The following is a 27,916-nucleotide window of genomic DNA, read 5'->3' as shown; positions in this document are numbered from 1 at the left end:
GCAATCACCTTCTGATCTGTGGGCCTCGCCAGATCCGAATAAGAAGAAAGTCTACATTTTAAGACACTCCTTACTCTGGTTTTCCTAATCTTTTAAGCATTTCATTGCCGGTAGAACCTCTTTTAGAAAAGGCAGGATGAAAAACGCAGCAGCAGCACGGTGCAGCTCGGGTAAGTGGAGCGAGGCTGGATCTCCCACAGTGAAGGCCTTTTAAGGTCTGTTCTGCGTTAATTCAGTGCCACCAGCTATTAGCAGGCCCTGGTACCCAGGACTGTGGAGTCACCTCAGAGGGAAACATACATCTGACCACATGGAACTCAGGCAGCACTTTCCTCGCCAGCCCAGCTTTTATCTGTGCCCCAGCTGGGCTGAAAAGCAGCCCTGGGGAGTCGTGGGTCCCCAGACAAGCAGAGAGGTACCTGCCAAGGGATAATTAGGAAGACAAGGCTAATGCTTTCTGGGTGCAAAGAAATGGTGGGGAGAGAGACTGGAGTGAGGGCCAAAAATGGAAAGAAAAAAGGACAACATATCAAAAGTGATTTAACAGTGGGCATACGTTTTTTTTAAGCTTCTGATAAAAATCTATTTCCGTATCCAGTGATTAGGAGTGTGAGCTAAGACCAGAAGATGTTTTGTACAATTTACAAAATTGTAAAGTGATTCTTCTCACTATCTTTATTCAATTAGGAAAAACAGCCATCATGGGGGGAAGTCCTCACGAAGACCACAATCCTTTCATCCTTTTTAAGCCCCATTAAGAGGAATCAGACTCCATGGATTCAGCCACCATTTCTCCTCCTTCCAAAGAACAAATCCATGAAGAAAAAGGAGACTAGGCATGAGGTGACCAAGGAGTGACCCATGTGTCAGGGAAGCGAGTCCAGGCCCAAAGCCAATGCGTGAGGGAGCTATGGCTCCCACGTGACTTCCCAAGTCTCAGTCAATGCCCACAAGGGGCCTAGGAATCTCCCCAAATCCTCAAGTCCAAAAACATGGCCATGGGCATTTAACCTTCAACTATATTTCACGTCGGGGCAAAAGAGGGCATGGTTCCCGGCTCTTTACAAGCTACAGGATTATCACTCCCATCCAACCTTGCCGTGAGTCTGTTAAGAATCCTAGCTGGTACTTTCTGTTCTCAAAGAGTTCTCTTCACCCTCTTGGCACATTTGGCCATTAGAAAAATGTGAGCCATACCTAAAGCTCTAAGGGATAGTTTTGAAAGATACTATAATATTTTTCAGGCACAAAAAATAATATTGTTGCATTAAGAAAAATCTACAGGGGCAGAATTTAATATAATTGAATGATTAAAAATAACACAAATTGCTTTAAGGACGGTAATGGGTGTATCATTTTACCGTAGAGCAAAGCATCCTAAAATTGTTACATTAACAATCTCATAACAATTAGCATTCAGTTAAAGTGTAAAAATACCCACACAGAGCTATAGGACCAATACGGCATGTGCGAAAACACAGTCTAGGTCAGACAGCATGACAAGGAAAATCCCAGGTTCCCTTCAAATTTTATGCTGAACTAGAACTCTGTGGCATAGACTCTCTACACTACTAAGTATGTCATTATCTGGGCCAGGGTCTTTTGTTACCCAGAGACCTGCATGTACTAATATTTCCTATAATAGGTTTTAAATTAAGTCAAGCTCCTTCTCTTGGGCAGCAAAGCATAACATACGTAAATTATTTACATATTCAGGAATTTGATCAGCAGCTGTTTATGTGGCAGCCACAGCGAAGTGTTAAGCAGGAGCAGCCTGATTTCCAGAGATTCTCCGAAATCGAACTTTCTCTTGGTTCTACCATTTACCAAGGAAATGACTTTTTAATTCTTTTACCTATCACCAACAACCACATACTGAACTTTGGAAGCAAAACGACTTTCTGGAGGCTCTCAGAATGCTCCATCATCTTCCCAGAACACTTAGGAAAAGGAGCTTGCCAATATAAAAATTCTACTCTGTTCTGTGCAAAATCTAATTGCAACTTGAGCGATTTTCCTGAGTAACTGAAACAACCTGAGTAGCGATGGTGGCGGCTGTTATCACACACTAGGAACAAAAGTAGGTGAGGGAAAGATGCAATTCCGCAAGAAGGTAGATGAAGAGTGGTAGGTTATACGGAAATTGATGAAAAATAGGTATAAAGCAGGGAATTTCTAAACCCCGTAGGTTTTTGCATCGTTGCAAAATGACCCATCAATTCTGGCCCCAAATACCTGAGTCAAAACTTTCATTATAAGAAAACCGACAAAACTGTTAATTCAAGATATTAATGCATTTCATTCCTCAGGACCCTGATTTGTGGCTTGTTGGAAGGTCCATCTGGCACATTAATGACTTAGATTTCTGTCGAAAAGCCCCCAGTCACCGTCGGCCACACAAATGTGAATCGACAATGGACATGCCCACATGCCACCCAGTCCTCACAGGCCTTACCTTTCACCAAGACCTTGGGGACCTTCGTGTGGCTGGCGCAGAAGGCACTGTAGAGCTTGAAGCGGTCAGCATAATACAGAAAGGATCCCCCCAGAGAGAACAGCACTTTCTGGATTTAATGAGAAAAAGCACAGTTAGTTCATGTTCCTCCTCATCTGGAAATAGCAGGAAGCTCGCATCTGCCTGACCCTCCCCACAAATCAGCATCGTTCACACCCGTCACACAGCCTTTCTCGGCTCACTGATGGCCTGAAACTGTCTATCAGAAAGGGTGTGGGCTTATCAATTTGTGTAACAGATGCTGGATTTTGCCTTCTCAGTGATTGCAGTGGAGACATCACTGGTTTTCTAGGCTGATGTCTTTAAATGACCTATCCGAGATGTTTGAATATTAACGAGAAAATATATATGGCATTTTGGGACAGGCAGAAATCTGAATTCTCTCAGCTCCTGTGCAGAGGAAGAACTGACAAACCAAATAAAGGCCAGGAAATGCATATACCCAAAAAATAGAAAACACATTCCCCTGATCACTAACCCCATCCTCTCCAACACCACGCTCTCTTCTAGCAGGGACCAGATAAGAACATAAGAAATACACTTAGAGAGAAACATGTTCAACTATGAGAATTAGGTTTCATCTCCCCAGCCCATACCATCTGCCCCAAAAGGATCAAAACTGGGTGGGGATCTTCCCTGTTAGTAATTTAATATGCCTGAGGAGGGATACTTTTTATCCTACACATTTTATATAAATATAAATATGAATGATCAGGCCTCAGAAAAATATCTTTTTTTCTTTTTTTGAGGAAGATTGGCCCTGAGCTAACGTCTGTTACCAATCTTCCTCTTTTTCTTTTTTCTCCCCAAAGCCCCAGTATATAGTTGTATATCCTAGTTGTAGGTCCTTCTAGTTCTTCTATGTGGGACACCGCTTCAGCATGGCTTGATGAGCAGTGAGGGGGTCTACGCCCACAATCCAAACCAGCGAACCCCAGGCCACCAAAGTGGAACGCGCAAACTTAACTGCGACACCACTGTGAACTTAACCGCTATGCCACTGGGCCAGCCGCAAGAAAAATATCTTCTATATGTTCACATTGACCTAGGCTTGTTCAGAGAGAGGTATTCCTATTCAGACTTAGAATTAAAAGTTAGGCCCCAAGAAAAAAATAAGGTTTTGGATTTAAGTGATAAATTGGGTTCCTCAAAGTGCAACTTGTCTAATGAACAACGCATAGAATTCCCATAGACTGTCTACTAAAAACAGGTTATGAACCACATATAATTGGCAGTTAGAGGCCTAAATTCTTTTGCTCCATGTTCTACTTCCTTCCTTTACTTTTTAAGGGTCCCCTGCCCCAACCTCACCCCTCTGACTGAGAGGGTATCAGCGGGGACAGTCTGACTCTGTAGGTATAGTTATTCTCTGAGCCACATTCAATGATTAAACAAGAAAAGGTATGGAAGAACAAGCTGTAAATGTAACCCTTCGCTTGAGCCATATCAAGTCATTCGTTTGATTCACTAAGCACTTAGCATATAGCAACCACAGATAGAACATTAAGGTGTCCATTTACTCTTCTGGCCTTAAAAAATGATCTTAGGGCACAAATATGAGGGGTTTATACACAAAGACTGCATTTCCCCTGCATTTCTCTTCTGCAGGATTCACAGAGCCTCTCAGAGGCTGATGACACAGCAAATTTCCATGTGGAAATTTTATCTAAACTTATTTGACCTCAGAACAACTTTTTTCTGATACTGCCTTAGGTCTAGTGTTCCATGCAACACGATTTGAACGTTTTAACAAGTTTTTATATTTTTGGCAAATATACAATCAGGATTTAAACAAAGCAGCAACAGTGGAAACCAACAGATTTGGGAGCGAACACTGACTGTGGAGAAGCTAACTCAGAGGTGCTGGGGAGAAGCCCTCGGACCATGAATATTCACTGTGCATCAGTTGTCTTGCCTTACAGATGGAATGGAGATCGTCAGATTATGCAATAAACCAGGAAGTGAAGATCACAGAAGAGGGTCCCACTTCAATATAACTTAGAACAGTGACCCCTTACAGTGAACTTGCATTAGAAGCAAGGCACCAACTCCTCCCTAGAATAACTCTGCTCATAATACAGTCATGTCCATATCAGAGTTCTGTTCACCAAACTCTCCTTAAGTGATTAACTGGACCTAACCTCAGTGAACTGGCCCCACAGCAAAAGAATGCTAAATGAATATAATGAATGTTAGGTATTAAAACCAAGTGTTTTAAGGTATGTCTTTATGCATTTTATTATGCTCCTCATCAAGCAACTTTTTGGGTGAACTGACAAACTCCTGGCCCTCATCAAGCATTCTTCTGTGCTATTAATTACTTTATTAATTTAGAAAATATATATCATTACAAACAGAAATCAGTGAACTAAATTGTATTTCAATGGATGGCATTTTCTCCCCTGAAGAGGGAAGAAAATGAACTTACTCAAAGCAATTTTTGAACACAAGAAAATGAACTATATGTGGTATTGAAGGGTAAAGGGGTATTATGCTTACAACTTACTCTCAAATGGTTCAGGAAAAAAAAATTGTATTCTATATACACACAGACTCACACACACACACATATACACATAGAGGAGACAGGAAGGGAGAGAAAGGATACAGAAAATGTGGTTAAATGTTAACATATGGGGAATCTGGGTAAAGGGTATCCAGGAATTCTTTGTATTATTCTTGCAACTTCTCTAAGTCTGAAATTATATCCAAATGAAAATATATAACTATACATAAGTATATATTCATATACTTAAGTGCGTGAATGTGTGTGTTCTAAATAGCTCCTGTTGAAGAGAGGCACTGTAAAGAGACGACATAGAAAGACATATTGAGATAGACAGGGCAGTCTTCCCCTCAGTTCTTAAACTTGTGTGGTGACATGACATAGCCAGATTTCTGCAAGTGTTAGAAGAGAGTCAAAGTGTATGGGGGCCCACACTATATGGACAACTGAACTTAAGTTCAACACAAGTGCAAAAGTAATTCAGTGGAAAAGGACAGAAAGATAGTCATTTCAAGAAATAGTGCTAGAAAAACTAGATAGTCATGTGCAAAAAAATTGACCTTGATTAACCATCATACCATAATAAATATAATTCAAAACAGATCAGAGACCTAAATGTAAATCCCAAAACTAAAAAACTTCTGGAGAAAAGTCTTATTACCTTGGTTTAGGCAAAGATTTCATAGATATGACACCAAAAGTATGACCCAAAAAAGGAAAAATTTGAAAACTAGAATTCATCAACATTTAAAACTACTTCTGCTCTTTGAGAGCCACTGTATGAAAAGACAGGCCTCAGACAAGGACAAACTATTTACAAATCATATGTCTGGGAAAGGATTTACATTCAAAATATAGAAAGAACTCTCAAATTCAATAATAAGAAAACAAACAACTGAATAAAATAAATGGACAAATGACTGAATAGACATTTCACCAAAGAGGATATATCAAAGGCAAATGCGCACATAAAAAGATGCTCACTGTCATGTCATTAGGGAAATTAAAATTAAAGCGACAGTGAGGTGCCACTATATACCTGTCAGAATGGCTAAAATGAAAAATAGTATCCATGACCTCTTAAGAGTGAGGAGGAGCTGCTGGTGGGAATGTACACTGGCACAGTGATACAACCACTTTGGAAGACAGTTTGGCAGTTTCTTAAAAAGTTAAACATACACTTACCATATGACCCAACCATTCCACTCATAGGTATTTATTTATCCAAGAGAAATGAAAGCACAGATCCACGCTAACACTTGTACACAATGCTCATAGCAGTTTTATTTGTAATTGCCAAAAACTGGAAACAATCCAAATGCCCAAGAAAGGTGAACAGATGACAAAGTGTAGTACATCCATACAACGGAATACTGCTAGGTGATCAAAAAGTGTGAACTACTGATATACTGATATATGCAGCAACATGGATAGAATTCAATATAATTATGCCAAGGAAAGGATGCCACATAAAAAAGAGTATATGTTGTATGATTCCATTTATATAAAATTCCATAATGCAAAACAGCCATGGTAACAGAAAGCAGAGCATAGCTGCCTGTGGCTCAGAGGCAGGAAGAACAGGAGAAAGGAGAATCACAAACGAGCAGGGAAAAACATGCGGAGGCGATGATTATGTTCATTATCCTGATTTCGGTGATGGTTTCACAGTTGTATACAGGTCAAAATTCTTTAACTTGTAGATTTTAAATATATGCAGTGTATTGTATGTCAATTACACTTCACTTAATCTGTTTTTTAAAAGTACATGTGGGTCAGCACTAGTTCTGGGGACTCGAATTCGTTTTTTTTTCATCCCAGGGGTCGTTGGTGATACTTTGGGCCATTTAACACAGTGTGAGTGGGTGTTGGTAAGTCTTTCAAGAAAACGATGTTATTTCTGGCATGTCCCTTCTCCCCCACTTAGCACAGGATATAATGAGAAATGTACAAAACCGCAGAATTTTTCACCTGAAAGCCTGTACATCACCCAGACCAGCCCCTCCGTTTCATAGATGTGGAAACTGAGGCTGGGAGACAGAGTGTACAGTCACAGGACTCCTGGTGACCAAGCCAGGTCTGGAGCCCTGGTATCCTGACTCTGTTTATTTAAGTGGTTGAGACTCATAAACAGATGAAGACACATTCGGCCTCAAGCATAATCAAAGAGACACAATGTAAAATGATAAAGTATAATTTTTTGGCCTATCGGATTGACAAAGCTGAGAAAGAGTGGTAGGACAGTATTGGTCTGGGTGTCAGGAAATGGGGCTTATTGTATATTGGTTGTGAGAAAGTAAAACGGTAAAGCCTTTCTGCAGGGCAATTTGGCAATAGGAAAAGCTTAAAAGATGAGTTTTTCAGAGCCTGCCCCGGAGCCGAGTGGTTAAAGTTCCGCACGCTCCACTTTGGCATCCCAGGTTTGCAGGTTCGGATCCCAGGTGTGGACCTACTCCACCCGTCAGCCATGCTGTGGAGACATCCCACATACAAAACAGAGGAAGATTGGCACAGATGTTAGCTCAGGACTAATCTTCCTCAAGCAAAAAAACAAAAAGGATTGGCAATGGGTGTTAGCTCAGCGTGAATCTTCCTCACCAAAAATAAAAAAAAGACGAGTTTTTCGTAAAGAAGGAAATAAGGGTATGCATAAAGAATTAGCCACCAAGATGTTCTTTGTAGCATCATTTAGATTAAAATATCGGAAAATTGAACCTCTGGAAGGAAATTGGTTGAATAAGTTTGTGGCCTTTGTACAAAGCCAGTATGGGACTATCAGAAATGATGTGTATGTGTTATCTGGGATTTGCTTTAGAATACTCTAGCCAAACAGTGAAACTGAGAAAGAGGGAGGAAGGAAATGCGATAAGATGTGCAAAAGATTGATAACATGAAGCTGAGTGATGAGTAGGGGTTTCATTACACTGTTCTCTCTTCTCTGTTTGAAATTTTTTTTTTTTTTGCGTCATGAGGTCAGGTTGCTTGCAGCCTTGTATTCGAGTCGACTCAGTATTTCCTGTGGGGATTATTCTCTCTCTTTGTTCTTTGCTTGTATACCACACGTGCTTAACAAAAGATCCTGATGTTCATTAATTATCATAGAAAGATATTTATGATATTGTTGAATGGAACAGGCCACAAATAGTTATGTACAGAATTATCACTTGGTTTAAAAAATAAAAGTACATGTGGGTGATGTAAGCCAACACTATTGTGCATTAATCAATGAGCTTTGTCAATTGGAAGTGCAGTACAGGAAATCTCTGCAATAAAGGAAAGCCAGACAAGGAGCAGGAAATAAGCTGTAAGCATCCTCACTGAGGCACTAGTCATAAATCCTCATTAAGGCTGCAAGGACACTGTGTGCTGGAAGATTGTCTTCCTCCTAGATAATGATAAGCAGTGCCATTAAGCAAAGTTTCCTTGAACAGGATCAATTAATTCATTTACTGGGAAACCAAGGGTGCTAGTCTAATTTGCTAGTAGCAAGTATTAAAGGCCCCCGCCTAAACAGAACAAAAGGTCAACGTTGGTACCTCTTCCAAAGTAGAAGCCAGCAGATACACCAGTTTAATGAAGCTGATGGCACTGGTTTTACCTTAGCCAGACAAGCAAGACACAGTTCTCCTCCCAGAATCCCCTTAGGAATTGACCTTCACTGGAAGTCCAAAGAAAACTCAATACCATGAGCACAAGAACTTATCAAAGACAGTATAATGCCTCCTACAACGTGTTATTGGGAGAGTCAACTTTACCCTGCTGGATAACCCACCATTAGGAGGCAACTTTAGACCAACTGAGGATGAGACTTACCTTAAATTGATCAACTTTCTCCAGCTTTTCCAAATCAGGTACCAGTCTCACTCCATCTTCTAGAGTCTTAAGGAATTCTACTTGAAACTCTACCATTTCAGTTAAATTTCCAAAGAGCACATCAAGCTGGAAAATGAAAAAAATTTAATCTACCTCATATTTCATTAGTGTTCAGAAACTTACTTGCATCTGATTTCGTTTTTCTATCAATACTCATCAATTAAGATAACGATCCTAACACCAGAGGGTGGGGGCAGCTTCTTACCCTCCGAGTACAAGCCAAGAGCTTAATAGGCAATAATTTGACTTACTTATTACAATTAAATGAATTCAAAATGCTTTCAGTATTGTGCATGCCCCCTACTCCTTCCTCGTCACCAAGTCAAACTGTAGAGTGACCCTCACAAAGTTAAGACAATTTCCACCATACCTCATCTTGGGTGAGAAAAGTTTCTTTTTGAAGAGGTTTTAGGTATCTCTCCATGAGACAGTTTAAGTCCTATGGGTTGAAAGGATACCTCATTAGCACATTTAAAAGTCTACAAAGAATCTAAAGGAGAAAAAACAGATTATGTCCCAAATGCTAACATTACAGTCTTTAGGTCATTAAGGTCCATTAAAAAAGGATACGGAAGGAAGATGGGCACGGATGTTAGCCAACCTTTTCTGTAAATATTTCAGGGTTTGCAGGCCATATAGTCTCTGTCACAACTACTTAACTCTGCTATTGTAATAGGAAAGCGGCATAGAGAATACATAAATGAATGAGTGTGGCCGTGTTCCAATAAAACTTTATTTGTAAAAATAGGCAGAGGGCTTAGATTTGGCCCAAGGGCCATAATTTGCTGACCCCCGATTTAACGACTAAAATAGATCATTAAAAACAGATCATTCTGTTGTAACATATATGTTACTAAATTATACAGTTATAGGAATATATAATTATACAATTATTATAGTTACAGGAATTATATACTTATAGGAATATATTATAAATTATACAGTGTTGAAATAACTTTCTAGGCCCAAGATGGAGCTGCTCCTCCCCAGGGTGCCACATCAGCAAACCGAAACAGGTAACTTTCATGTCCCTGTGAATGCTCTGCTCGACCAGAAACGCAGTGTATCAAGTCAGCCAATCCCCAAACACCAAGCCAACTTGGGGCCTTCTCACCCCAAACAAGGCTGACTGTGTTGCGCCAGCCAATCACATATCTTCTATTTGTCTCTTCCTTGTTCTGTATTCTCTTTTTTCTTTTTTGGTGAGGAAGATTAGCCCTGGCCTAACATCCATGCCCATCTTCCTCTAGTTTATATGGGACACGGCCATGGCATGGCTCGACAACTGGTGTGTTGGTGCGCGCCTGGGATCCGAACCTGCAAACCCCGGGGCCACTGAAGCAGAGCACGTGCACTTAACCACTACACCACCGGGCCAGCCCCTGTTCTGTATTCTTTATCCTATAAAAGCTTATCACCTTTTGCCCCATTTTACAGTCCTCCAAAGAGACTGTCCACTTCGTGAAGTGTTAAATATAAAATTTGCTTGTATCACCTAAATTGTCTTCTTTAATCATTTTTAAACAATAGTTATATATATTATAAACTATATAGGAATAAATTGTATAGTTATAGGCATATAACTAAATGTCAGAACAAGTGATAATACAAAGAAAACAGACCTAATTCCCTTCTGCCTAGACTCAAATTTGATTTTGCAGATAATACCCTTAAATTTTTCCAAAATTAAATTCAATTTTAGTTTTAGCTCAACAACATGTTTAGAAAGGTCAGAAGGATCATTTAATATTCACCATCATCTCCTTTCTCAATCGATCAATTATATATATTAATGAATTGCTATAAGAATTGATGTGCTCCTTAAAACGTAATAGGAGATCTTAACATTCAGAATCAAGGCCAAATTCCAGAGGAGAGACCAAGATACTCTTCATCATCATGATCTAGCTCTGTGGTTATAAACACACCGAGTTCCCCCCTTCGAGAGGAGGACGGAAGGCAGGCCCTGCTGGGACAGAGGCAGGGAAACAGCACGTACTTTCACATAGGTGCGCTCCGTCTCCAGGAGCTCGCAGATCACCTTGCGTAGCTTGTCGGCGTCCGTGAGCTGTCTCATGGTGGCCAGCTGAGGCCCGGCCGAGTCCTGCGGAGACGGGCTCGGGTCAGAGGGGTTCATCTCATGCAGACTGCGACAAAATGCGGCCACCTGTTCCGTACTCTTCAGAGCACAGTTTAAAAGGCAAGGCAGATGATGTTATCCCTCATTAGAGAGGCTTGTCTGACAGCTGTCCCTCCTAAAGGGGTTCTTCCCGGTTAATGAACTAACACACACGAATTACATCTCTCGTTTCCCCAAATTGCTCCACACATGTGAGAGCTCACTGAATGCGCAAAACCGCCATAGTAACAATTGCTAACATACTGAGTGCTCACCGCAGACCAGGCACTGGTCTGATGCATTTAATTCTCCTACATGGTAAATAAGGGCTATTATCATTCCCATGTAACAGCTGAGACACCCAGTGAGGTTAAGTAACTCATCCAAGATTACACAGCTGGAAACCAGGCAGCGTGGTTCAAAGCCTGTGTTCTTAACCACGGCAAGAAGTATACCAAAAAGAAGAGACGGGGATACAGAGAAGTTAAGTGCATTTCACCCCAAATGTGAGGCTAATTAATTATCAGACTCCCAGTTAAGTGTGCTATATATACTTCGTTTGCCGTGTTGGAAGACGATTTTACAAGCTAAGATTCTTCCTGGCTCTGTTAAAAATTGACACTGAGCCAACTTTCTAGACAATGACAGACTACCATATATTTAAAAAAAAAAAAAGTTTCTACCTCTATAGCTTCTCCAAAGGCAGAAAGATAAGATACCACTCCCCTCTAAGACTAAAGGGTGTTGGGCCCTGAGCACGGCTTCAATGGGACAGCCCAGTCTCCACCCAATCTCTGCCTGGGATGATTCAGGTGGAAGTTTCTAGGATTCTAAAATGCCAACTTTTCAAGTTATGCAAAACAGTTCTCCAAAGCACAGGCTGTAGGCTGCTGAAAACCCCGCGGGACCAGCAGTTCTCCACATTGGGTGCATAATGGACTCACCTGGGGAGCCTGTAAGCCTCCCAATGCCCAGTGCACCCTCCAGATCAATTCAATCAGAATCTCTGGGATGGGACACACAAGTGTCACTATTTTTTAAAGCTCTCTGTAGAATTACTCCAGAGGCTATTTTGTAGCACAAAATCTAGATTATTAATATTTGTTCAAATGTGCCACTCTACAAATGTTTGATGGATATCTCCTTGGAAGTCACGGCTGCCTTCTCATACTTCTCTGCTTCTATTGTCTCATTCACCCCTAGGCAGGAAGTATTTCCAATAAAGACCTGTGCAAATAAAGAATTACTTCTTCTATCACCCACCTACCCAGGAGGAACATGAGACCATCCTCCCCAAAACACTTGGTGCACAGAGCTGGAAGTCAAGGCTGGCATTTTGGGGAGGAGCTAAAGGGGGTATATTCCATGGGGGCAATTTTTCAACACAGAGGAAGGCAGCCAACATTAACAGGCCTTCCCTCATTAGCATATTGCAAAGAGAAGGAAGCCTGGAATAAAGATAGTACAAGGACGTGGGAAATGAGAACCTAACAAGGACGCTTTAGCAGCAATGTTATGACAAGGAAGGGGAGAGCCAGGACCCAAATCCATAATTATTATTCCAACTCTCTTACAATGACCACAGCTTATTTACTGCTGGCATTAACATTGGTCATACTTGCCAAAAAGTATTAGTCACCTGTCAGTGGCGCTGTTCAACGTTCTCTATGGAATTGTGAGTTTCAGACACTTAAAAAAAGACTACTTGTTTTTAATCAAAGATTGTTTTAGTAGAAATAAGGTACACAGTTTTATTTAGTTATGTCAGGTTTGTGCAAACTCAACGTCATCCTTAAATATACAATTAAATATGGCTTTGTCTTGAAAATTAAAAAAAGAACAAACAGATCCATTTTAACAAAAATGTCCACATATCTTTTAGATGATCCAGTGATAACTGTAACAGGCAACTGCATCATAACATAGATGTGATGGGAAAAGACGAACCTCACCAAAATGAAAATCCCACAGACAGATTGTGACAATGGCTGACAACTAACAGCCCTGCCCTCCAGCTTACCCCAAACTCTCCTTTGTTGCTTAGATCTGGCACTCGGCAGAGGAACCTAACACAACACATGTATAACTGGTACCTTCACTTACACAATGCTTTTCTCAATGTCCTAACAATAAGTACAGCTGTCTGTCCTTTATATGCAAATTAACATGAAAGTTACTACTCACAATAAATCCACCACTGAATTCCCATCAGACACACAGTACCCCTTTCTACAGCTTTATCATGCAGACAAGTTGCCATGTGAAAGCCAATGTCCTCAAAGGATGTCCCACACTTTTAAAAAAAAGGCAAAAGTTATCACTTTGGGGCTCTGACACATATCAAAGGCAGGAAATTTCAAAAGGCACTACCCTTTATGCTCCCAATTTACACCACACTGACTTGTCATTATTGCTACATCTGGGTATCATAATGGAAGGTATGGGATGGAGTTTCTGGGTTTTCATTCCCTCTCTTTCACCATAAATACTTTGAGATTTCCTTTTTTTGTTTTGTTTTGTGAGGAAGATCAGCCCTGAGCTAACATCCATGCCAATCCTCCTCTTTTTGCTGAGGAAGACCAGCCCTGAGCTAATATCTATTGCCAATCCTCCTCCTTTTTCCCTCTTTTTCTTCCCAAAGCCCCAGTAGATAGTATGTCATAGTTGCACATCCTTCTAGTTACTGTACGTGGGATGCCGCCTCAGCATGGCCAGACAAGCGGTGCGTCGGTGCGCCTGGATCTGAACCCAGGCCGCCAGTAGCGGAGCGCGTGCACTTAACCGCTAGGCCACGGGGCCGGCCCCAGGCATCCCTTCTTTAATAAACATATTCCTAAACCTAGGATAGACTTAGCCAGGTGGCCTCTGAAGTTGAGAAAGGGGCACAGCAGTTTCTCCCTGAACCAGAGAACCCTGTTCTCTGATTCAAAGTATAAACTCTCAGGTTTATCACAAGGAACTGAGTCGAAATGGATGTAATCTTTTTACTGTCAATTACATGTTATTTAAATAAAGAATTTAAAAAACATAGAATTATAAGTTATAATGCATATACTGTCAAGTGGTCTCATTTATAAGTTCTTAACGGAATTTTTTTTTTTTTGGTCAAGAAGATTGGACCTAAGCTAACATTTGTTGCCAATCTTCCTCTTTTTGCTTGAGGAAGATTGTCCTTGAGCTAACATCTGTGCCAATCTTCCTCTATTTTGTATGTGGGACGCCACCACAGCATGGCCTGATGAGTGGTGTAGGTCCGTGCCTGGAATCCAAACCTGTGAACCCTGGGCTGCCAAAGCGGAGCGTGCTGAAGTTAACCACTACGCCACTGGGCCAGCCCCTTCTTAATGGAATTTTTGTTAGGAAACAATTAACTTAAAAAGATGTCGTCAAGCTTGAGAATTTTGTTTTATTAAAATATTACCCAAAAACTATCCTTAGAAGGAAGTATGAAATGCAGGTCTTCCTTAGAATACCTGTAATCTAGAGAGTTTACACATTGTGGTCCAGCTTTTATGGCCCCTGCCCTGCCCCCTGACCATGGCCCCAGTTTTTTACACCAAAACCCATCAGGACCATCTCTGCGTAGCTTAGCCATGTCGTAGTTTGCAGGAGGAATTGAGTGCAGTGCTGTCCTCACTCCACCACTGAGTGTTACGTGGCATCCCGGTCATTCACACACCAAGCCCTGTAGCCAAAAAGTGCCCAGAAAAGTAGCTGCCATGGGAGGTTCTCAGCTCGCTCCCGAAAGCCAAGTTTCCTGGAACTGGGACAAGCAGAGGAGGATTACCGAGAAGAAGACAGCTAAGGTTTCTCCAACGGGAGAGGCACGAACCTCTCCCCAACTTGAGGGCTGCAGTCAGTCGCCCTGGAAACAGACAAGCACTTACAGGCATTTCAGAGCTGCCAGTGTAAAACCGCGAAAGGGTAGCAGAGCTGTTCCCCTGTCAGGACCAAGAATTATCCAACCAACACAGAGATGAATAGGACACCTGCAGGAGGAAACAGGCCACCTTGCTGAGGCCAGCACGAAGCTCAGTGTTTATTATACCACGTTCTTCCTGTGCAACATGAAAAGAAAGTACAAAAAGGCAGGGGGCAGACTTTTTTAAGTATACACCGTCGACTCAAGCTACCCAGCTGTTTAAGCTTTTCCTGTTATGCAACCACTAAAGGCAATTTTTATCTCTTAGATGAGTTCAGAGTCCTAAAACTATCCCTTTGAGTCTGACCGATTTAACATATCCTACAGATTTAAAAGGGGCCAGAGTGGCCTAAAATCTCTTAACCTTTCTTTAAGCTTTTTTGCAGACAAACACCAAAGACATGTACTCCACAATTTCAAAGACCATTATATACGATGGTAATCCCTATAGTTTTCTATCACCTTCTCGGTCTCCTTAAGAACAAACTTTGAAGAAGAAATAGTCAAGAAAACACGTCTGAGTAAATCAGACATAGTCACTGTCAAAGTTCAAGTTTCATTAAATGACACAAAATCCAATAGTAGACAGACTCTGATGTTAATATTAAACTATTAAAAGTTTGAATTTGATTTTGTTAAATTATTCCTTACCATTAACCCACTACACTTTCTCATTAGGGAGTCAACATTTACCACAGGACCTGACATGTACGATAGTGGTCAGTGGACGGTAAACCATTAACACATCCCCCGAGCCAACAGTTCTATATCCATCTCTATCTCAAGTCAGCAGAAATAAAGTCAAAAGCACTTAAAACTTTATAGAAGGCAAGTTGAACATCCTCTTTCCAGAAACGCTGGCTGAACAGTCAGACTATCCAATCAGAGGTGAGGATAGGGAGATTTGCCATACATCTAACACAAACACACTCTAAATCTCAACAACCGAAAGGAGGAAAAAATCCAAATGACACTTAGTTTAAAAAATACATAATACACCTTTCTGCCATTTAAGAACAAAAAAATAGACAAATGCAAAGATTCCAGGCAAATATGACTTCACACCAACTACAGATGCCCCACCCCCATGCTAAAATATATATTCTTTATCAACAAGGGGCTTTAGAGGGCAAAAGGATACAGTGTGGGGAAAACGGGACAAGCATAATCACCATCATTTGGGTCGGGAAACAATTCAGCTGGAAAGTCGTAACATAAACAAGGCTTGATAGAATTCAAACGTGCTCACCAGATGAAGTGTCCGGTAGACAGAATCACCGGACTTGTCATTGTTTTCAATCCTGGCCTTGCGCTTTATTTTCCACAGGGCAGACATCCTCGGTAATATATATTCTCATGGTAATTCTACCACCTGACGTGTTCGGCACAGAAACAGAAGTTTCTGAAAATATTCCGAGAGCACCAAACGCCTGCCGGCTCCCAAGAGAGCATCCTCGCACAGAGAGAGCCCACGCTGGCTCTCCCGTGAAACCTACGGCTGCAATACAGACAGGGCAGCGGCAGTGCGATCCGGAGCGCAGCACCCACTTCCCATCAGGGCCCTCTGGGAAGGTGTCAAAGGCTACACCGTGGACGGGAATTCATGCTTTGATTTCACCTGGCTAGCCAACAAAAGTTCCAGAAACAGAGAGCCAACAGAAGCAAAAACAAAGCAGAAAATGCCTCCCCGGGATGTGAGCGTCTCCACTCTGCGGACCGGGATCAGCTGACTCGTCAGCATCCTGCACTGCACAGGAATATTAAACCCACCCGCCCGCCCGGCTCCAACAACTTTGAAGACACCCCTCGCTGAGTCGGGAGCAGGCACTACAAAACAAAACTGTTTCACAGTTTATATTTTCACATGTTCCGCTAATGCTTTGTTACCAAAGCAGACATTTCCGAGACAATCACAACTGGGATGAAAAAGCAAAAAGAAGGCTTTCAGAATGGAAGTGCTCTGAAAATTATTCTAATTCGTTTGCTAAATGGAAAACAACATCACAGCTGCCAGGGGGCCTGGAATGCCTGACACAACTGCCTGGGGCTCATTAGTATTCATTTCCAGAGACAAGAGTTTTCAATTAGAAGCTGGGAAACAAGTAGCCAGTGGTGAGGAGGCCCTTTGAGGCTGTCACCCACAGGCACAAGAGGAAGGAGGCGGCTTACAAAGATAAAGGCCTCTAGACTGGCCCTGCAGTGTGAAAGTCCCAACCCCCACCCCGCGGCTGTGACCTTCCAGTGCCAGCCCCGCTCAACAACAAGCTTGCAATTATTTACTTGCTCAACTCCAAAAGGCCGTGTGTAGCAAAAACTGCTATTTAAAAAAAAATCAAAAAACACATAAAACTCCAACATGCATTCTCTTTATTCTGCCCAATATTTCATAAAACAATTCATTCAGGAAGAACAGCAAAAACATTAAAAAAAAAAAAATAGCAACAGTCCTCACACATTCAGCCGGAACAAAAAATGATTACTGGCTTCATTTCATTTATCTGTTTATTTGTTTATTCATTTATTTTTATATTCTACACCAGTCTGGTGCTTTCAAATTAAGGCTAAATCATCCTTCTGTGTTTAGACAGTTTACAACTTAAAAATTAATGTTTGGTTTACTCTCAAGAAAAATTACACACTCATATAGGAGATGCATCCAAAAAATATTTAACATTAATCAAGAAACTTAAGATATATACTTGCTCTTACTTTAAATCATAAAAAAAAAAGGACACCCAGAAAGCTTAAGTGGCTAATGAGTATATACCTAACTGGCTTATAGCACCACTAATCACTTAATTCCTTCTCTTTTAATTAGTTCTTTTTTAAGTTTATTTATTTATTTTTTTGTGAGGAAGGTCAGCCCTGAGCTAACATCCATGCTAATCCTCCTCTTTTTGCCGAGGAAGACCGGCTCTGAGCTAACATCTATTGCCAATCCTCCTCCTATTTTTTTTTCCCCAAAGCCCCACTAGATAGTTGTATGTCATTAGTTGCACATCTTTCTAGTTGCTGTATGTGGGACGCGACCTCAGCACGGCTGGAGCAGTGGTGAGTCCGTGTGCGCCGGGGATCCGAACCCGGGCCGCCAGCAGCGGGGCGCGCACACTTAACCACTAAGCCATGGGGCCGGCCCCCTGCTTTTTTGAAACCTAGTATTTAACACCAGACCTTAACAATCTGGGCAGAAGGTAGTTTTAGTATAGCAGGTAACAACATAAGGCCTGGTTTTGCCTTCTCAGAACTGTGTGACCTTCAGTGAATTGCTTAACCTCTCTGTTCCAATATCATCATCTATAAAATAGGAGGAATAATAGTATCTCTCTCTGAGACGTACTGTGAGGATGAGATGAGTTAATATGGAGCAGATATATACAAGACACTAAATAAGTATTAGCTCTTATTTACTATAATAATACACAGTAGGACACAGTCTCCAAGAACATTTGCTAAATTTAAGGTTTCTGCTTTCAAATACCCAAAGAGAGAAATTTAATTCATTAAAGGCTATTTTAGCTAAGTAACTTGGGTTGTATGACAGAATATTGCAAATACAGAAGATAAAATCTGAATCAAACCAAAACTAGGGAGTATTTTAGGGTACAGAATCACGCAGTGCTCACTATGTCCAATCTAGCAAAAAGGAATATGAACCTATGGTTTCAATGCACTCCACTGTATGATCTTTGAAAACACCCACATCATCACCCAAACCTGTCAATAATTTTGAAGAAATTCTCTTTTACGAAAGCCCACCACGCATTTCTACAGTGAAATCCAGGAACAGTAGCGCCTGTTCCTACATTTGACCCTGTCTGTTCCACGTGAGTTTCAGGGCCCTGTTCTCTGGAGAAAGAACCACGAAGTCAGAAGGCACCCAGGATCAGACAACAAGCCCCAGGGCCTCGTCCTTCCCTCCACTGTCAGACCTGATATTACAGACAACCCTGTTCAGGACTCATGACTCACTATATTTAAAGCGGAAACAATCTCGGAAAATCCACAAGAGGATGAGAACACTGGGCTATTACAGTGAGGTAAAAATGATCCAAGTTAAAAAATATTCAGAAATAAATGTTTTACATACAGGAAAAATAGCTGTATTCCCAAATCAAATTAGAAATTGAGAATTAACATTTTTAGTTTCAGTAATAGAATCACTTAACAAATACCCTTCAATATCTTACCTCAGTATAGAAATATTGTTTCTCTTGAGGGCATCTGACCCTCTCCTGCCCCGCAAAAAAGCAGGTAAAAGTAAGATGGGAGCCACAAAAATAAAAAGTAACATTAAGCCAGTTTTTGTTAGTTTGTTTTGCTTTAAATGAGACATGTATATTTCCATTCAGCTGCTTTGTAATTAATAACCAACAGCATAAAGCCTTTCAGTCTATAAATACGAAATTTATAAATATTAAAATTACTTTCAAATATTAAATTTTATACTGTGCTCAACTTAAGAAGACACTGAGAATGATGATTCTATGACAGTGAAAGAGAAACACGCGAGTAAGAGATGCTGAAGATATTCAAACATACGCACTCAAGAAAGTCCTACAGAGATACAGTCATGGGCCGCATAACGATGTTTCGGTCAATGACCGACTGCATATACGATGGTGGTCCCACAAGATAGTACCATGCAGCTAGGTGTGTAGAAGGCTATACCATCTGGGGTTGTGTAAGTACACTTTATGATGTTCGCACAACGACGAAATCGTCAATGCGTTTCTCAGAACACATCCCCGTCGTTAAGCAATACATGACCGTATATAAACACAGAAAGAGACAAAAAAGGACACATGTAGAAAGGCAGGTTATGAAAAACAGTTCATATTTTAATAGTATATTTCCATTCTCAATGTGTTCTCCCATAGTTACATCATTTGACCAACTAATCGTCCAGTCACTGGACAAAGGCAAAAATCATCCTGATGTTGCAGATGAGAAAACAAAGGTAAAATTTAAAGTTGTGTGATTTGCTCAGGTTAAGTGACTAGTAAATGTCACACAAAAGAATGAGAGACAGGTAGAGGGATCAACATAAACAGATCAACCTTATAAAAAAAGATGAATAAATACAGAAACATAATCACATACAATGGCTTTGTCGGGGAGGGGTCTTTTGGATATAGGTAACAGTTTTTAAATTGTGCTTTGGAGGCTGTGATGAGAAGAGGATACTGACCCAAAGAACTCTGTATGCAGTGATAAAAGCATGATGCATTATGGAAAACAAATTCATGGTCTTGCACCAAAGAGCCAGATAAAGAACTTTCCTACAGTGCTCAACCAATTGAGGAACGTTCTATTTAGATCAATAACAAAATTGTTTCTTTCCTTTGAATGTAAAAGATGCTCACCTTTAACAAGAGCTGAACACAGATAATGCAAAAGGAGTTCACTACAGAAACAATGAACAGCAAGCAAGTGTAATTGACCCACACATTTTGGATGCTGTTTCCTCATACCCAAATGGAGACGTAAGAAGGAGAGAGGATGAAATGAGACTTCAATTCATTAAAAGTGATTTCTGCCCTCTATTTTCACGTATGGGTTTGTTATCAAGGCTGTAATTTGGATTTCATATCCTATTTAGTGACATCTCAGGAGTAAAAACACTCAGTCCCGTGGAGACATACAGCTTCTAACCACACACAGCTGCAAATGTAACGTGTCAGCTGTGACTCTTTGGCGGTTCAAGGCAAGGGATGTGAAAATGAGAATCTCACCTTGCTGCTGTGATCAGTCTCATCTGAGGATTCCAGGTCCGGCCCCTCGGTCTCCTCTGGAGCAGTCTCCGCACTACTGCCCTGCTCACTGCACAGGCTGTCCCCTGCAAGACAAAATCAGAAGAAATGCGGGTCAACACCCATAGGAACTGCTATGCTAAAAGCCACGCCTATGCAAGGGGGGTACGGGGTCAAGCTCATGACATGTACAGATATTGTTATGCCCTCCCAGTGTGAGCTCCGTGATCTTGGCTCAATAAATGTTAGTTTCTGTTGTGTTTATTGTCACTACCATTACTATTTTATATTATAGTACATTTTTATTATTTATAATATATTTTATAATATATAATAATTGTTATGGCATCCCCCTAAAATTCATGTGTTGAAGCCCTAACCCCTAATGTGATGGTATTTGGAGGTGGACCCAGGGACACAAACATCCAGTCCATAATACCTGTGACATCAGTTTTTGCCAAGTCCTGCAAACTACAAACATCCCATAACACCATATTCCCATAATTCCCACCATATTCTATGCAAAAGCGAAGGGAGGGAACATTAGAATCACTTTCCTCTAGAGGGCTTCTCAAATTTAAAGAGCATCTGAAGCCGCTGGGGGATCATGTTATGAAGATTCAAATTCAGTAGATTTGGGGTTGGACCTGAAATCTTGCATTTCTTACAAGCTCCGAGATGATGCCAGTCAAGACTGCAGGTCCATGGACCACATTCGGCGTAGCAAGGCTCTAGTCTTTAAACACGGGGTCTAGCTAGCCTGATGAGACAGTGGAAACCAAATCAGTCTGGTACTGGAACAGTGACCCTAGCACAATAATTATAACCAGATGAGAGAGAGAAAGAAAAGAAACGAGTGGAAGGAGCCACTTTCTGACTCAGGATGAAAACCTCAGTCTACAAAAAGGCTGCCTCACTCCAGCGACACCATTATAGTCACAAGCTGCTTGGCCTCCCTTTCTGTCCAAATTCTAGGTTGGTTGAGAAACTAAGGGAGGAAGCCAACCTCTTAGCAATCTTGCTCCCAGGCTGCGTCCTGAGGTCCCCTTCCCCTCCTCTGGAATGAAGCACCAACGAAGTGCATGCACTTGTAAAGCTTGGCGGTTTCTGTCTGTTGCCTACCTCTTGCTCTGGCTCTAGGGTATTCTTGCGTTTCTTTTAATTATGTCCTTACTCTATGATATGATGGTAGTGGTAAAGGAAAAAGCTCAGGTAACTTGGTGGACATCTACTATGTCACACCATCACCTCCATGGGGAAAAAAAATGACTGAATACTTCGCATGGGGGCAAAGACCTAGATGCTGAGCCAGAAAGAAGGGGAACAGTTGATCCCCAGCCTGGAGAAGCTGACAAGCTCATTTAAGGGACACCGCTAACAGTGCTAATCTCTGAGATCACAGAAATCTCGGCTCACTCAGTGCTACCCAGACCAGCCAGGGCACACAACATACAGGGTGCACAACACACGGGGCACCATTCCCACCGCAGTCTGCAGAACAGCGACCCCCAGACAAATGATGTGACCTGCAAATCCCCACTGAGTAACACAATGCCTGGGGTATAGCTGATGCTCACGAAATAGTGCAAAACGCACGAAAGGATTTTCCTTGTTAATGATACTGTGGGCTAGGTATTCTGCAAAACAAGCAAAAAACCCTACTTCTACAAAACACTTAGAAATGCTAAATCAAATGCAACAAAATCCTTTTTAAACATAAAGCTGAGCTCCAAGAAATCCCCAGAGCCCAAGATGAAGAACATAAAGGAAGCTGGAGTGGTGGGCCAATCCCAATGCGTTGAAGTACTGAGAAAATCCTCAGTCCCCAAACTCTAGAGTAGCATTTCCCAAATGGAGAGAGGGAAACTACTGGTGTTAGGAGCGGGACAATTCTTTGAGAGCAAAATTGAATACTTGGCAGGTAGACTGACACTCGTTGGCTCCTGGCCACTAAATACCTTTAGCACTCCCCAGTTACTGTGACAATCAGAAATGCACCACGTATTCCCCAACAGCAGTGCCACTCTAGCTTGGGAACTACTGCCCTGGAGCCTTTGGTTTTCACTGTAAAGCCAGGAGACAGAAGACAGGCATCGGGTCAGTACAAGTTGGAGAGTTACAACTGCGTCTCCCACATTCCTATGGTTCCCATGAAGGGCTACAACCTCAGTCTAAAAAGATGTAAAAGAAAAAGTATTCGGTAGCAAGAGAAAAGAAAGTAAGAAAGAAAACGAAGCTTATCTAATTCTGCCTATACTCTGGGATAGGAGAATGGGGAGGGAGCAAGGAGGGTTTCTTCCCTGAGATTATAACCACAGGCTGGCCTCCCGGGTGCATGGGATTCAAATTTACACTATGTACCGCAGCCAAGAAACCCCAATGTCTTAGTCAGCTCAGACCGCCATAACAAAAGACCTCAGACTGGGTGACTTAAACAACAGGCATTTATTTCTCTCAGTTCTAGAGGCTGGAAGTCCGAGATCAAGGTGCTGGCAGATTCAGTTCTTGGTGAAGGCCCGCTTCCTGGCTTGCAGAAGGCTGCCATCTCCCTATGTGCTCACATCACCTCTTCTTTGTGTGTGCAAGAAAAGAGCTCTGGTCTCTCTTCCTCTTCTTATTACGACACTAATCCCATGATGGGGGTCCCACCCTCATCTAAACCTAATTAACTCCCAAAGGCCGCACCTCCTAATAACAATCTCATCAGGAGTTAGGGCTTCAACATATGAATTTTGGCAGGACACAAATATTCAGTCCATGATGCGCCAGATGAAAAATTGACTTAAAGTCGTTCTGGATTTGTATTCCACGGGCATCAGGCAGAAGCAAAAACAAGTCTACTCCGGAAGGATTCACCCTTAATGATGGTATCATGTAATAAATGCCCAGAGATAAAGCTTGGCCAAACAAGAACCCATAATCCATTATTACAAACACAGGAAGAACCAAGTCCCCAAGAGTGAGAAGCAACAGACACAACAAGCAGCAGAAGCAGGTTCCCAAGGAACGATACTGCAATCATCAGATAGAGAATATCAAATAAGTATGATTAAAATATAAAAAAAAACACAAGGGACCAGCCCCATGGCATAGTGGTTAAGTCCAACACGCACGGCTTGGACAGCCCAGGTTCACAGGTTCAGATCCCAGGCACGGACATACACCACTCATCAAGCCATATTGTGGCAGCGACTCACATACAATATAGAGGAAGACTGGCACAGATGTTAGCTCAGAGCTAATCTTCCTCACCAAAAATAAAAAAAATAAATGATACTTTCAAAAAAGACTGGGTAATTAATAGAATTTTTAGAAATGAGAACTGTAACCACCAAAATTAAACAGTCAGAGGATAAGAATATAAGTTAAAGAAAGAATAGAAGACCAGAAGATCTATCTGAAGACATTACTTCACAGCACAGAAATCTTCAACTGCTGAAACCATCAACATAGAATTGTATTTCCACCTAAAATATTATTCCAGAAGAAGAATGTAATAAAAACACCTGAGAAACAAAGAGTAAGAAAGTTTACTATAAACAGAACCCCACTAAAAAATTCTCTAAAGGATGTACTTCAGGTCGGAAATACACACACACACACACACACACACACACAATCTGGTACACAAGCCAAAATGATAAAGAGCTGATAAACACACAGGTAAGTCTTAGTGTATAAAAGAACACCCTGCGTACTCCCAAAAATGGCATTTGAGAGTTACAAAAATATAAGATGGCAACTAAAAGAATGGTGGGAGTGATTACATTTAAAGCATTTCATGGTCCTTCCATGCTTCAAGAGGGAAGTAAAAAGATTAATCTTGGTCTCTGTTATGTTAAGAATCATGTTAAAATTTTAAGAGCAACCACTAAAAGAAGAGAATTAGATTACGTAAACTGAAAGGGGAAAGTGGAATTTAGAAATTCACTCCAAAAGAGGGCAGGAAAGAGAAGGAAAAACAAGCACAAAAAAGACAGCAAAACAGATGATAGAAACAACTCAAAATACATGGATCTTATACATAAATGTAAAGTAGACTAAACTTAATACTTAAAACTTCATGTTTAAAAAAGAAAAACCATGTAAAACAAAGCCCCACCTACAAGCTAGAGGCAAGAAATAGATCCAAACATAAAGACAAAGGATATTAAAAATAAAGGGAGGAAAATATATATTAGACAAATGTAAAGAAAACTCTACAAATGTCAGACAAAATAGATTTAGTCCAGATAGATACAAGATAGATACAAAATAGATACAGTTAGGGGGTAGAAGATGGGACCATCAATCATTATTAAGCTTGATCCATGAATGTATTTCAAACTCCATTCCCAAGAATTTGTGAATTTGTGTTTTTCCCAAGGATTAGCAATTTATGCAAAGAGGCCACATATGAGGCCACAATATAAGTCTCAACAAATACCAAAGGATCTGTATTCAGATAGACCACACCAGCAGCATTTTTTTTTTGGAAATGAATTTGCTATGAAAGAGCCAAAGGCCAATAACACCGAAGACAGTTTTAGAGAATAAAAACAAGATTGGGGTACTTTCCCTACCAGATATCAAAATGTGTTACAAAGTTGCAGTCATATCAAACAGTGCAGAATGAGTGAGGAGACAGGCTAACAGAAGAGAGAGCCCAGAAACAACCCTACCCATATATGGAAGTGTGATGTTCAGCAGATGTCATTGCGGATCCGGGGAAAGGAATGGAATATTTGATAAATGTTGCTACGACAGGAGATAACCCACATGGAAAAATATGAAGTTGGACCCTAATTGATACCACCCACAAAAATCAGTATCAAGGAGGTATAAACCAGAATGCGAACAGCCCAAACTATAAACCTTTTAGAAGAGAATGTTTGTTACTTCAGGGGGGAGAAGGATTTCTTATTTATTTTATTTTTTCCCCCCAAAGCCCCAGTAGATAGTTGTATGTCATAGCTGCACATCCTTCCAGTTGCTGCATGTGGGACTCGGCCTCAGGTTGGACGGAGAAGTGGTGCCTCGATGCGCACCCAGGATCCGAACCCGGGCCACCAGCATTGCAGCGCGCGCACCCAACCACCAAGCCACAGGGCCGGCCCAGAAGGATTTCTTAAACAAGACCTAAAAGCACAAACCATGTGAGATAAAAAATCAGATTTTACTAAAATTAAAAAACTTTCCTGGGTCAAAAGGCACCATAAATGCAATAAGACACATTATAGATGGAAAAAAGTTATCTTCAACACATATAAGTGGCAAAAATATTGATACCTAGACTATAAAAGAACTATGAAGCAATAACTGTAGGTATATCTGATTCTATAGTGTATATTCTTTTTTAGTCCATTATGCCATGCTTCTGCCCTCAGCTGAAGGTAAAAATTAATAAACTAGGAGATAAACAGAGAGGGCAATGCAACTTCTGGTGCACAGTATGCAAAGATGACCGCGATGATTCCATCCATCCCTTTAAGCACAGATCTTTCTGTCTATTTCCCCACATGATGCATTTGGGCTGGCCTTGTGACTTGCCCTGGCCCACAGAATGTGACGTTAAGTGGAGATAAGTGAATTCTGAGCTAAGGCCTCAAATGGCCTTGTGGTTTCTGGTCTGGCCCCCAGGAACCATGAGCCCACCATACAAAGAAACCCCAAGCTAGCCTCTGGGATGCAGCCAACCAATCACCAAACACATGACTGAGACCATCTTAAACCAGCCCCAGTCAAGCCCAGGCGACACAGCCAGATGAGTGACTCCAGGCCAGGACAGCAGAATAATCACCCAGCTGAGCCCAGCCCAAACTGCTAAGCACAGAAAGGTAGCAAATTAAATGGTTGTTGTGGGGTGGTTTTTATGCAACAATCAATAACCGATAAATAGTTAGGGGGAATTTGGTAATCAAAGAAAGCCAGAGAGGCCGGAACTGACAGTGGTGCACTTCAAGAAAGCTGAAAGACGCCAGCCTGGGAGGAACAGGGAATTCAAAACCAAGTCAGGTTCTTGCTCCCATAATTCAAGGCCTTCTCTGAACACCTCCCAGCTTAAGAGGCTTATATAACAACACTGGCGAGTTTTTTTTGGAAACCCCGTACAAACAGTTTTGCAACTTCCTTCTCTAGCTTCTCCTTCTCTACAAGAGACCCTCCTCGAACCACAGACACTGGAGGAATTATCTTCTTTGTCCTGGAGGTAGCTGTCCCTATTTACTAACTAGTACACATGCAAACAGACAGCTTGAGAAGGCAAAGTCAAGGCTGAGAGGTGGTTGAAGTGGTCAGAGCAAGGGTCTCACCTCCTCTCTCCCCAGCATTTAGCACACTGCCTGGCACAGAGGAGGTGCTCGGGAACTATTTGGCAGCACAGAGAGGGAGCAGGGCCAAATCTAAAGAGACAAAGGATGAACAGGGGTGTACAATGGAATATTATTCATCCCTAAAAAAGAAGGAAATGCTGCCATGTGCAACAACATGGATGGACCTTGAGGGCATTATGCTAAGTGAAATCAGCCAGACAGAGAGAGACAAATACTGTATGATCTCACTTATGTGTGGACTCTAAAATAAACAAACAAAACCCTGAACTCACAGACACAGAGAACAGATTGGTGACTGCCAGAGGTAGGGAGTGGAAGGTGGGTGAAATGGGTGAAGGGAGTGAAAAGGTACAAACTTTCAGTTATAAAATAAATCAGTCCTGGGGATGTAATGTACAGCATGGTGACTATAGTTAACAAAACTGTACCGTATATTTAAAAGTTGCCAGGAAAATTAATCTTATAAGTTCTCATCACAAGAAAAAAAATTTTGTAACTATGTGTGGTGATGGATGTTAACTAGACTTACTGTGATGACCATTTCACAATATATACAAATATCAAATCATTATGTTGTACACCTGAAATGAATATAATGTTATATGTAAATTACACCTCAATTAAAAAAAAGGATGACTAGGGGGCTGGGCAGCCCAGAGAATGAGGAAGCACAGAGCAGGGCTGAGGCCCTGGCAGGACAGGACCTCAAGGCCATCTCAAAAGCCGCTATAAATAACAATCATTGTTGTGAACAGATGTGATCATTTCTTTGCTTCTTAAAATTATTTTCACATCATAATAATGCTTTTGTGACTGAGAAAACCTTTGCAACCAGCACGCCCCACTCACCATTAGCAGGATAGAAAATGATGAGATTAGGAGCAATACAAACATACGAACATAAGTTCACATTTTTATTT

The 27,916-nt window shown here is 41.3% G+C and overlaps 1 protein-coding gene across 12 annotated transcripts in view; it reads right to left on the bottom strand.

The window, feature by feature from the left end:
* Positions 1–27,916, bottom strand: part of TIAM1 (TIAM Rac1 associated GEF 1) — a 358,647-nt gene that overhangs the window by 23,245 nt on the left and 307,486 nt on the right. For 10 of the 12 annotated variants that reach the window (XM_087418160.1, XM_087418167.1, XM_087418157.1 and 7 more), the window contains 5 exons: positions 20,668–20,771; positions 10,894–11,073; positions 9,265–9,333; positions 8,835–8,960; positions 2,456–2,564 (listed from right to left, as the gene is read on the bottom strand). In XM_087418160.1, coding sequence (XP_087274286.1) covers positions 2,456–2,564; positions 8,835–8,960; positions 9,265–9,333; positions 10,894–11,073; positions 20,668–20,771 — 588 coding nt within the window. Of the gene's footprint in view, positions 1–2,455; positions 2,565–8,834; positions 8,961–9,264; positions 9,334–10,893; positions 11,074–16,184; positions 16,587–20,667; positions 20,772–27,916 lie in introns of those variants that run through there. The other 2 variants (XM_087418165.1, XM_087418168.1) reach the window with 2 other exon arrangements.

This window comes from Ceratotherium simum, chromosome 27, assembly GCF_057802395.1.
Source record: "Ceratotherium simum simum isolate JZ-2026a chromosome 27, ASM5780239v1, whole genome shotgun sequence".
In the NCBI taxonomy this organism is placed as follows: Eukaryota; Metazoa; Chordata; class Mammalia; order Perissodactyla; family Rhinocerotidae; genus Ceratotherium; species Ceratotherium simum.
Note: the sequence above shows the minus strand (reverse complement) of the source record. Positions and strands in the feature narration are given on the sequence as shown.